Source organism: Saccostrea echinata, unplaced genomic scaffold (assembly GCF_033153115.1).
Source record: "Saccostrea echinata isolate AGI-Se365-2 ecotype Australia unplaced genomic scaffold, CSIRO_AGI_Sech_v1 ptg000028l, whole genome shotgun sequence".
Classification (NCBI taxonomy): Eukaryota; Metazoa; Mollusca; class Bivalvia; order Ostreida; family Ostreidae; genus Saccostrea; species Saccostrea echinata.
Genome location: NW_026889777.1, coordinates 17,463,196 through 17,476,564, shown reverse-complemented (window position 1 = coordinate 17,476,564; position 13,369 = coordinate 17,463,196). Strand labels below are relative to the sequence as shown.

Below are 13,369 nucleotides of genomic sequence, written 5' to 3'. Positions count from 1 at the left end.
TGACAAACCAACACAAATGTATCTCCAAATGTTCTGTCGCATATCTACAGCCCAACACATCTGTTAACTCCAAATCATGGGTGGTATATCCACAGACCAACTCATCAAATAGTTCAGATCTTATGTGGTATATCTACTGATCAACATATCTGTAATTCCAAATCTTGTGTGGTATGGCCACAAACCAACACACCTGTATCTTCATATCTCAGACCAACACATCTATATCTCTAGATCTTGCTGGGTACATCAACAGACCAACACATCTTTATCTCTAGATCTTATGTGGAACATCCACAGACCAACATCGTTCACGGTAGCTCAGTCGGTAGAGCGCTTGCTCCATGATCGGGAGGTCGTGAGTTCGAATCTCGGCCGAGACTGACCTAAGTCGATAAAAAATGGGTAGCAACTGTTCCTTTGCCATGCGCTTGACACTTTGAAGTGAAAGTTGGTCCTTCGGATGAGACCTTAAAAACTGAGGCCCCGTGTCATGGCAGACGTTGGCACGATAAAGATCCCTCACTGCTCAATGGCCCTGAGTGCCGAGTAATGGTCTAAATTTGAATCCCTTCACCGGTATATGGTGACGTCTCTATACAAGTGAAAAATTCTCGAATGGGACGTAAAACAACATACAATCAATCAATCAATCAATCCACAGACCAAAACACCTGTCACTTCAGATCAACACACCTGTAACTCCAGACCAACACACCTGTAACTCAAGACCAACACACCTGTAACTCCAGATCCTGTGTGGTACATCCACAGACCAACACACCTGAAACTTTGCTCACCTGATATTAAAAGGTATGAGTCAAAATAACAGGCGTGGCAGTCATGTGACAAATATTCTAAATCTGGAATCAGTCATGTGACAAATGCTCTACATCCGGTGATAAATTTTCGTTTTTTAAAACACCATGCACAGTGATTCTCATGCCAATTTAGAACAGTCACTAGATTTTCTACGTAAAACAGTGAAAATGAAGACACATATATCAGAGGATTCTGATAAGTCACGGAAGATTACTCTGGATGTTTCCATGACTCCTGCCCATCAGTTATAGTTTTTTTTATCTACGTCTTCTATGTTTAACTGTGATTTTTCTCCCTCAGTAACAGATTCCAGTGTAACCATTAGTGGCCCCTTTTAACAATCCATTAACATTTTGATACTGCAATGTGGATATAGATTCACACCAAGTTTAAATCTACACATTAACCTTTTCTTAATGATCTATTTGGGAGGAACCAATAGGAAAGAAAAAATCGTCCTGTATACACAAAAATGCCCTGCTCTTTTATATATAACATGATATGTATTTCTGGTAACCCAGTAATTAAAATGTTCCATTTTTAAAATCAAATGTTGACTTCATAACCAAGTCCCTGAGAAAATTTCTGCTCTATTCATTAAGATATAAAACTGCTTGATAAATGTATGAATTTCATGAATGAGACTGTATAGGTGTAATATTTGTGTATCAACAAGCAAGTTTATTTCCTAATTTTTTTACTCAAGACATCCCTTGCAAATCAGAATATATCTGGCAAATTTTCCATTGAAGTCCATTTGAAGTGTGATGACAGTAAGACACAGATGGCAATCCCTTAATGATTATAATATGCAGATTCTTACAATTTAAAATGATAAATTAAAAAATTTAAATTAATGTATAAACAATGAAAATGGAGATTCTTTCTAGAAATATGACTGAGCTCTATATCACAGGTTTCTGAGAAATTGAGTGTGAACTTTTTCAAACAATATGTTTACCTGTAAAAGTCATTTTTAACCCAGTGTACCTAATTCACAGACAGAGAGCAAGACAAACAGGTGAATGACAGACATATAAGCTAAAAATCAGAATTTCATCCCTCGAATTGTTTCATATTCCAGCCCCCATTCTCAACAACAATGTCCTTCTCTAACCATTTCACAGATGTTCAGATTGCCTGCAAACCACCCAAAAACTTTGCTCACCTTTTTTGATTCACAGGTTTGAGCCAAAATTTCGGGCCCGTTTGCAGAACAACACTTTTTTTTAAAGGCTTACTTCTCATATATAGATGTCAAAGTGTTGGCTGATGAAAAAAAAATCATTGTACATCTATGATCATTTGTGAGAAAATATGAAATTTCCATTCCAAAAATATCTTTGATGTGACAAGTCTGTGCTGTATTGCTGTGTAAGGACTTCATACTATGGTGTGACTACCAGACATTATCTGAGTGATTCTATAAAATATGTATATACATGTACAACTTGGTGATTAGATTTAAAACCACAAATATTATTCCTCAATTATCACCTAAGGTGAGATAACACAAGGCAAGACCAACCACATCAGAGAGAGACGCCATATCTCAACAACGAACTCATTTATAAAACCTTCCCACAGACACAATTTACAATGTAGTGCTCATTAGAATGTGACAGTAAAGTCATACAACCTTGAGAATTGGAGTATCTGGCCATGAAATGGAAAAGATTTGAGAGCCTCACAGCAGATTAAGACAGAAGTCTGTGGTTGTGTTAAGACAGGGTATCTGACATCACAAATGAAGACAAACATTGATTCCCTAAGCATCACAAGTCTAAATTAGACCGTTAATTTCCCCACTGAGAAGTGAGGATATTGAGAGCAAGATTTAAAATGCTTTTGTAATGAGGAAATTGGTTTTTTGTGGAAAGATTAAGGAGTAAATTGTCTTACAACATACTGATAGCTTTATCAAGTGCCTTAATTCTGTCACTGAAAGTCCTATACTCACATATGATATGTGGTGTAAAAACTCCAAGTAATTTACTGTCTAATACTGTATACTGGGTTATTTACGCTCTGTGTTATTTTTGCCCCTTCACAGTTGCTAATAATTTTGCCCAGTTTTAAATTTGCCCAATCACAATTCTGTTTATTCTTTTTTTAAGAAATTATACTGTGTTTTTATTAATTCGCCTCGTTTGAAATTCACCCACTTGTGAGTAGGGCAAGAGGGGTGAAAATAAAACATTCACTCCTCGGTGACATCAATGTTTTGGTACAGTCAACTGACTGTCGGCCCCCCTCGACAATGACCGACATCAATATCCCTAAATCTAGCTCTAGTCCTGACCCTTACCCTAGTGCTACCTGAGGAACAGTTATTTATCTGGTGCAAGGGACAAACTAGAGAATCATTGCTGTCCCCCTTGACAAATATTAACCCTAAACTTAACGTTAACACTAACATTAACCCTAGCCCTAATTAAATTTCCTGTAGATCAAAAACCCTTAATGAATTCTCAATATAATGTTCTCTACACTTCTACACTGGAGTCTTTCTCTTACCTAATAAGTACAGCTATTGGGAAAAGCCTGCCCCAAGTCTCTACTTTGCCCCAAGTCTCTACTGACAATTATATATGAATGTACAGTGCTTGTCTTGAGTCTCTAATGATACTATATGAAAATGTACAGTGTATGTCTTACCCAATAAGTAGAGCTGTTGGGAAAAGCCTGCCCCAAGTCTCTACTCTGCCCCAATTCTCTACTGACATCTATATGTAAATGTACAGTGTTTGTCTTGAGTCTCTAATGACATCTAAGGTGACTCTCGATCTCTCGAAGTTCAAGGGACCGCAAGAAAAGTTCGAGAGATCGAGGGGTTCGAGAGATAGAAAGTGAATAAAATCCGGAATTTTCAGTTCCGATCATCATTGTTCTACTATTATAAATACCGGAAGTATATGTCGATAATGTCCTTGCACGTTTTCATTCGTATTTTACAGGTAATTCACTTGATTTCAACAACAATGATCGTATTTTGAATAAATAAAACGATCTCTTTAAGTTTCAGTATTTATTTGTTCTCATTTCATAATAATATGAAACCTGAATAGCAATCGTCAGCGTGGCTACCCCCAGGGCTTCATCGGGTCCTTCAACAGATTTCTCATATTAAATGGGTATTCAATTCTTCAGATAGGATTTCTTGTGCAGTGTTTGTCATACTGGGATTATGTAAACTCTAATAAAACTTCATAATCTATAAAAAAATTATTGACACGTCTCTTAAATTATTTTCTAAAAATTATCGTCTCACTGTCAAGTCAAAATAAGTTGTGAAGCAATTCGTTTATAGTTTACCAATTGTAACCAATTAATTATATCAACACTCGGATGCTCACAGGTATAGTGTCATCTATGTAAACACCCAATTAACACCTCCATGCCAGTCCAAGGCGTTCACTGTTATCCAGGTAAGTCTAAGCTGCATTAATTTTACGCTTGATCGGCGTGTGCACACGCGCAATCAAAATTTCGAGAGATAGAGAGTAAAGAACACTGAAATGTGTGTAACGGGACCCAGGTCTTGGTTCGAGAGATAGAGAACTTTGAGAGATAGGAAATATATTTGCTTAGTTATATAGTAGAAAAAAACGGGACCGGAGGTTCACTTCGAGAGATCGAGAACTTCGAGAGATCAGAGTACTAGCCATCGAGAGTCACCTGTATATGTAAATGTACAGTGTATGTCTTACCCAATGAGAAGAGCTGTTGGGAAAAGCCTGCCGCGAGTCTCTGGCACCATCTTTATGTGTATGTGCAGTGTTTGCTGGATGCTGCTTTTAGTCAAGTTGAATTGGTGAACATTCATTGTGGATTTATGTAGCTGATACACTGTCTCCTGTGGAATCTGTAATATTAATGAAATTTGTTTCATTATTGTTATCTGTGACAAGATATTAATGTAATCTATGTCAAGATATTAATTTAATCAATGATGAGATATCTCTCTTGTACTGAGATATGAATGTAATATAATTCCCATGATGAGATATAATCAGATATTAATTCAAGGTGATGAGATACTGATAAATCTCTCTTGTGATAACGTAATCTGAGATATCAATGTAATCTGTCATGAGACGTCAGTACAATCTGTTACAAGATACCAGTTTAATCTGGTATGTCATGTAAATGTAATCTGTCATGAGATATCAGTGTAATCTGTCATGAGATATCAGTGTAATTTGTCAGGAGATATCAGTGTAATCTGTCATGAGATATCAGTGTAATCTGTCATGAGATATCAGTGTAATCTGTCATGAGATATCAGTTTTATCTGTCATGAGATATCAGTGTAATCCGTCATGGGATATCAATGTAATCTGTCAGGAGATATCCATTTAATGAGATACTGTACAGTATTAATGTAAATTTTTATGAAATGTTGTTGCTGAAGATAACACACTATATGATCTTTATAATAATACAACATAACACTGTAAAATGTAATGATCTCTTCCTTCAGTTTGTTCACACTTTTTCTGCATTCATTATACACTGTCAATCCTGGACTATTTTCCTATCTCATTCACACACATTCTTTCTGTATTCATTATACACTGTCAATCCAGGACTATTTTCCTATCTCATATACACACATTCTTTCTTTTTTCATTATACACTGTCAATCCAGGACTATTTCCCTATCACATTTACACACATTCTTTCTGTATTATACACTGTCCATCCAGGCCTATTTCCCTATCATATTTAAACACATTCTTTCTGTATTATACACTGTCAATCCAGGCCTATTTCCCTATCACATTCACACACATTCTTTCTGTATTATACACTGTCAATCCAGGCCTATTTCCCTATCACATTCACACACATTCTTTCTGTATTATACACTGTCAATCCAGGCCTATTTCCCTATCACATTTACACACATTCTTTCTGTATTCATTATACACTGTCAATCCAGGCCTATTTCCCTATCACATTCACACAAATTCTTTCTGTATTATACACTGTCAATCCAGGCCTATTTCCCTATCACATTTACACACATTCTTTCTGTATTCATTATACACTGTCAATCCAGGCCTATTTCCCTATCACATTCACACACATTCTTTCTGCATTATACACTGTCAATCCAGGCCTATTTCCCTATCACATTTACACACATTCTTTCTGTATTCATTATACACTGTCAATCCTGGACTATTTTCCTACCTCATTCACACACATTCTTTCTGTATTATACACTGTCACTTCACGACTATTTTTCATTACAAGCCTCTTCCTGTCTTACTCCCACCAGACATCTCATTCTAAGAAACTTGTACAGGAGTAAATTGACTGCCATATCAAGTTACTCCACTGCTGAAAACATCATCATCACTTTAGACCATTGAGTACAGAATGAACAATGTCTGCCAAATCTGACTAGCCAGTCATTTATCATACAAACAGATAATGTATTGGTGAAGAGAAGTAGTTACATCAGCATCAGATTTGGTTTATATATGGATGGTCATGACACTGGTTTCAAGATTTAGCTTGTGTATGTATTAATTATGAAAAATTGTCATTTGACTTTTGAAGAGAAATAGGTATTTGATGACGAGCCTTCAATGAATTTTACATTAACTCATATTTAAATAAGAGCATGTACTACAGAGCATTTGCTGATAATTTAATAACCATTCCCTGAGCACACCCACTCACAACTGCTGCTGCAAGTATGGCAATGTCATTTGTCCTTCAGAAATTCAAGTATTTTAATGAGCAATTATAATGTTGTTAAAATCAAAATGATCTCCCTCTGGAACCATTGACTGTAATTATAGAGACATTGCTGACTCTCAATGACACAACAACACGATCCTAATCATCTAAATTACCTCCTCTACAACTTATTACATTACCAGTACTCTCAGGAAAAACAAAACACAGCTGAACTTTGGTGTCTCGAATATTGATATCTTGAATACAAATGATATGTCAAATGAGTTGATAGTATATACCAAACCAAGTTTTCTGTATGAAATTTACTCTTATGCCCTGTTCACACGGAGAGTTTAATTCGCAGTAAATTAATGCGAACTAAACTAATGCGAATTAAACTAATGCAAATTAAATTGTGTTCACACGACAACTGATGTGAAGTGTACTAATGCGAATTAAAATTTTATTTCTATGTAGTAAGGCTATTCAGTAAAGCTATTATGACGTCATTTGCAAATCACATCATCTTATGCAGGGCAGATCCATTTGACATAATGTCATAATGTTTGTACACATTTCAGTGATTAACATAATTTTCCTATACTTTTTCACTCAAAAATAAAACAAGTACCTATATCTGACCACCGACATGTGGCATGTGACTTAATTCTGCCATTTTGCATGCGTCAGAATTTAATTCGAATTAGCTTCGCTTAGCATTCACACGGAGCTAATGCGAAGTAATTTAATGCACAGTAAACTAATTCGAATTAAACTAATTCGCATTAAATTCTCCGTGTGAACGCGGTTCAAATTTAATTTGCAGTAACTTATGTTTAATTTGAATTAAACTCTCCGTGTGAACAGGGCCTTAGTATCTTAGATCCTCAGATATCTCTGGGTTTTTTTTCTGTCTTATCAACTTTAAGATAACAAATTTTGACTTCACTTATAACTACGTGATAATAAATACTTCCCGATTGTGAATTTGCTCATCGCATATTTATTTTCTTTTAAAATGCTAGTGTTATGTTAGATATACCTTCTGTTGTCGCCTTGGTAACTGAATGGTCAATGGGTCATCTTCGTGGAGACTTTTTAAGCTGTTACCATGACAATCATAAACATTCAGTGTAGTTACTTCAGTGTTAACCTGGAAAATTTTCAACAAAATTGTTCACAATGAGTCATGTGATTTATACATGTATCCTATTAAATTGTTAAAGATTTGTATCTCAATGTTAGCAGACCATCTTTACAGATGAATGAAACTAAAATAAATTATATGATGAAAAGTTTGATAATTTATGATCAATCATTTATTTGTATACATCTGTTTGGATTAAGAGTCTTTGAGTCTAAGATAAAAATTAGAAAAATGACTTTCAAGTTCAAATTAATCTCTCTTTCAGATCATTGTAATTGATCGTTTACTGCCTTATTCTGATTGGCTGTATAATGTTTGTTCCCCCATTCTGATTGGTTATGGGACTCATTAAACAATCTCTGATTTGTTCATCTTGATTGGTTACTTCCTCTCAGTTCTCATTTTTGATTGGTTTCTTCTTATAAGTTTCCCCTTTTGATTGGATAATATTTTGATTGGTTTCTTCCTATAAGTTTCTCCTTTTGATTGGATAATATTTTTTTTAGTTGGTTACTTACTCTAAGGCCTCCTTTTTGAACAAACTGGAAAGGATCTGTGTGATATCTAAGAAACTCTACTCTAACACAATCAACCAGACGCGTTGTTTCTGAAGGCAATTCAGGGGAAGTAACTCTGTTCTCATTAGGAATCCTTGTTCTATTCTGTATGTTACTCAGGGATGCGAGTTGTTTTGGTAACATGATTTTTGATTGGCCAATTTTCAGCGTGAATGTGTCCTGGAATTCAAACAGTCCTGCCTGTGCTGATATGTAAGCAGATTCCTTTGTTCTGATTGGTGATTCTCCAACCATGTGATACGCTAACTCATTCTGTAAAATAAAAGTTATCAAACAACTGATAAGCCAGCTCATTCTGTGAAAAAGTTAACAAATGAAACACCAGCTCATTCTTTAATTAAAAGTTTATTCTGTAAATAACATCATGTGATTCAGGAGAGATTGTCATAATAATAAAAGGCCTCAGATGTGGAATCAATGACTAAATATTTCAAACTACTTTTAAAATGAAATTATAAAATAAGTTAGGAGAGCTAAAAAGCCCAGAGACAAATGTATTTTGGAAAACTCAAGGGTCACAACTCATAAGAAAGTGTGTCTTTTAACACGAATCTCAAACTTCAGTACAAAAAAACTGTAAGCTTAAAATTGGCTTAACATCAGCAAGTACAAAAAAAAGGTCCAAAAAACTAATTTAGGTGGCTTGATGGGAGGGTAGACATTTTAAATAATACTATGTGCCCTAGACATTCCATAATGAAGGCATAAACATTATTTTAATAAAAAAAAAAAACACTCTTAAAACCTCTACTGCATGTTAAGTAAACATCATGAGTAACTGCTAAGCTACATTAAAGACCACTGATTTCATTCAGACAAGGAAATCTGTTTCCTCAGAAATCAATAGTGTTGACTTAGAACATAGTCCAGTTCTGAAACTCAAACATTACAACAGCCCTCTGATCCTAATGTTTGTTCCTTTAGTAGCAACAGCTGTTCAGATTACCATGTCTTCATTACTGACCCAGTTATCAATACTGAATAACTTAACCATCAATTACCCAGTTATCAATACTGAATAACTCAACCATCAATAACCCAGTTATCAATACTGAATACAGTTGAACACTGAATACTGTAAATTCCTTATTTTACGCGAGTACTTAATATCGCGAAATGGCCCAAGGGCGTCAAATCGTGGGAACATAATTCGCGAATTGGTGATTTTATATAGAGATTTTACATACATTAAAGCACCATAAAAATAAAAGCGAGTAATTTTATTTCGCGAGTGGTGCTCCTCGCGTAATTACGCGATAATTTATTCCTTGCGTATATTTAGGAATCTACAGTATCTCGAATACCATGGATATGTTGAAGTGGTTTGGAAGTCCCAAATGCTTATTTCTTTAGTATTTTATTTTCTTGGTCCCTTGGATTTCACAGATATCACCAATCTTTGATAAAGAAACTGTCTTAGATGGTCCAAACAAATACCTGACACAGAAGATATTCCATATAAATTAATAATGCACTGTCTCAGATAGTTCACAACCAATCCCTGACATTGTCTCAGATAGTCACAACCAATCACTGACATTGTCTCAGATGGTCACAACCAATCCCTGATGTTGTATCAGATAGTTCACAACCAATCCCTGACATTGTCTCAGATAGTCACAACCAATCCCTGACCAATCACTGACATTGTCTCAGATAGTCACAACCAATCCCTGACATTGTCTCAGATAGTCACAACCACTCCCTGACATTGTATCAGATAGTCACAACCAATCCCTGACATTGTCTCAGATAGTCACAACCACTCCCTGACATTGTATCAGATAGTCACAACCAATCCCTGACATTGTCTCAGATAGTCACAACCACTCCCTGACATTGTATCAGATAGTCACAACCAATCCCTGACATTGTCTCAGATAGTCACAACCACTCCCTGACATTGTATCAGATAGTCACAACCAATCCCTGACCAATCCCTGACATTGTCTCAGATAGTCACAACCAATCACTGACATTGTCTCAGATAGTCACAACCAATCCCTGATATTGTCTCAAAAAGTTCTTACCAGTTCCTGGCAGAGACACTTTTAAAGAAAGTCCCATTACTAATTCTGAAAAATTCCTAGGTAGTCCATGCCAATTATACACAGAATACTCAATATTTGAGGGCGAGTAGTATCAAGAGATAGATTCCTGGCACAGACACTTTTCAAGAAAGTCCTATTACTATTCCTTTAAAAGTCTTGGGTAGTCCAAGCCGATTCCTGGCAGAGACACTTGTATTAACTAATCCCTGACAAAAATGACTTCAATATGCAATATTAGGTCCTAGCGAGCCTCAACAAATCTTTTGTATTTATTCCTTTAACTTCAAAGCACATCTTAACCTGAATGCACCACCAATTTAATAACTGTAAAATACTCCTGTTTTCTCTGCACAGATCATTGTTACTACTCAATCTTTACAATCATTAACTGGGAACTTTTCCACACTTAACCACTTCTTCTGGGTGTATATCATAATTATTGTTGGTTTATGGTGATTCTAGTAGATTTTTCCTCAGTTGGTACATGGTACATGGGTTTATAAATGATACTTTGTTCTACACTAATGATAAATTATGAGATTAGCGCTAAATCAATACACACTGTCACTGTTAGGTTTAATAGAAAGATTGGATTCCATGCTGTCAGCAGTTTTTTTTTCAGGAAAAGTTCACTAAGTTCTTGTTTCATTATAAATTCTTGATAAATCTGCTAAAATATGCAATATGATAAAATGGTTCTGAAATATGTTGTCATTAATGGTTCACCTGGGCCATACTGCACAGCTCTCTAACCTTCTTTACAAAAATTTTTATTTAAAATAAAGCATATCTTTAACACAAAATAAATTGCTCCATATAATTATGTTTCCCAGCAATTATGATATAGTTATGCAGCCAGTTGCCAAATGGTGGGGGGTGGGGCACCCATTACTTTTTTCTGAATATATTTTGCTATAGCAAATCTGAATAGCCCCCCCCCCCCCCTTTTCCATTTTATTGCTGTAAGGTCAAGAACTGGGAAATTCCAGAATTTGGACAGTTAAGTTTTCTTTCTTTTTTTTCTGGCTTGTCAAATCTTTTTGGGAGGTCCCCCCTACCCCACTTTTGAAACCATTTCTATGGGTCTGTTAACTATTCCTTAAACCCCTTTATATAAGGATACATTATCCAAGTTTTATTGTATCTGGCCCAATGGTTTTGTAAAGGTGAAAATGTGAAAAATTGATAGACAGCCATTGGGTTAATAATGATTAAATCAATTGAAATACTTAAGACACATTATTTTTTCTTAATAGAATGTTATTTAATGATCTCAGTAGTATTGCTGTTTTTTATGGTTCTAGCTGTTTTATTTAATCAATCAAAGAGTAGAAAGGGAAAAGAATATGAAAATTTATAGAGCCTGTCACCACCGCAAAAAAAAAAAAACAGGACTGTATTGATGAATGTGTCAAATCTATTGATTCAGCAATCAAGCTATACTTTTCCTCTTTTATGACTGTTGCCTAATTATTTTGTTTGGACAGAACAGCCTGTATTTTTTTCGTCCTACCGTCAACACACTCTCGATAACCTTACCTAATGTTCCACAAACATGGTTGTCAAGGCGACACTTAAGGTAAATTCCTTCCTTTGAAAGAAATTGTTTAGTTACAGAGAAGCAATTCTGTTTATGGGCAATCTCAGCATCAATGACAAAGTGAAACCTGAAATAGGTCTGCCTCAGTCCCTTATTGATTAATGTGGTCGAAGCGTTATCTTTAAACCATGAAAGTCATAGGAAACCTCTTCAACCACAGCTGTTCTATCATTAACCACAGCTCTTAGCTTCTATCAGAGTCGGTAAACCATTAATTCTATATAGAAGGAGACTGGGTATATTTCATGTGAAATAATGAACGACTTAAAACTAAAACACAAGGATAAATTAGCTTATGAAAAAAGAACTTGTGATTTCAACAATCATAAGGACAAAAATCCTGAGATGAATTGAAGAATAAATATGAGCTGTTCTCATTACATAGTCTATAAAACAATACAGGACCAAATATAATTAAGAAGTTCGGTGAATAGATACTCATTACATAGTCTATAAAACAATACATGACCAAATATAATTAAGAAGTTTGGTGAATAGATACTCAAGAAAGTGTAAGAGGAAAGGAGAAAATGTATGGCTGGACCGGGAATCGAATCCAGGACCCCTGCATCACTAGTCAGGTGCTCTACCGACTGAGCTATGCAGGCCGATATCCACGGCCCAAACCATTACATTCCTCCCTCCTTAAATTGTCTTCACCCTCGAAGACACAACCTAAGTTCTTATTAACCCCTGGCAGGATTTCACCTGCAAGTCCAGGGCTGGTCAATGGCACCAAATCTGTAACAGGAAAGGAGAAAATTATGGCTGGACCAGGAATCGAACCCAGGACCCCTGCATCACTAGTCAGGTGCTCTACCGACTGAGCTACCCAGGCTGATATCAAAAGCCCAAACCATTACAAAAGGTTAAAAGTTACCTTGACAAATATATCTAATGAGATAATACAGTAACTAACCCTGACAAATCTTTCCAATGCGTTTATACTCTGGGCCAGTTTCTCTCTGAAGAACCACAGATCTGTTCGAGAAATGGCTGCCATGGAAATGGCCTTGACAATATTTGACCCTGCTTCCACCGCCAAGGTCAGGAGGCCCTGTATGGGGGACTGTCTCCTAGTGTACAAGGTCACAGATTTCTCCAGTAGGCTCTGTAGTAATGATGTAGACATACTGAGGGATACCTTACTCATCTGAAATAAGAAAACAATTACTTACATTGAAAAACTCTTAAAACCTTTTTTTTGTTTTATAAAAATATTTTATTTATTGAATGAATTGGACCAAACAGCAGACATGAGTGCCTTATAATCAATCTCAAATCTTTAAAGTATTTCAGGGAAAATCATTTTAAAAATCAAACAGCCAGAAACTGTTACAATGAAATCAGTATGAAAATCCAAAATTCCAGGGTAAAGAATTAATTAGAAATCCAGAAAAAAATAAACCAATTTTCTCAAAGTGGAACAACACATATGACTTTACACCCAATAACTGAGCAATCATTTTATAATCTT

The 13,369-nt window shown here is 35.6% G+C and overlaps 1 protein-coding gene across 1 annotated transcript in view; it reads right to left on the bottom strand.

Annotated features, from left to right (window-relative positions):
- Positions 1-13,369, bottom strand: part of LOC133193586 (polycystin-1-like protein 1) — a 149,948-nt gene that overhangs the window by 58,644 nt on the left and 77,935 nt on the right. Inside the window, exons 36-39 of the mRNA XM_061329547.1 lie at positions 12,812-13,045; positions 8,182-8,493; positions 7,559-7,669; positions 4,533-4,687 (exon numbers count right to left, since the gene is read on the bottom strand). Coding sequence (XP_061185531.1) covers positions 4,533-4,687; positions 7,559-7,669; positions 8,182-8,493; positions 12,812-13,045 — 812 coding nt within the window. The remainder of the gene's footprint in view (positions 1-4,532; positions 4,688-7,558; positions 7,670-8,181; positions 8,494-12,811; positions 13,046-13,369) is intronic.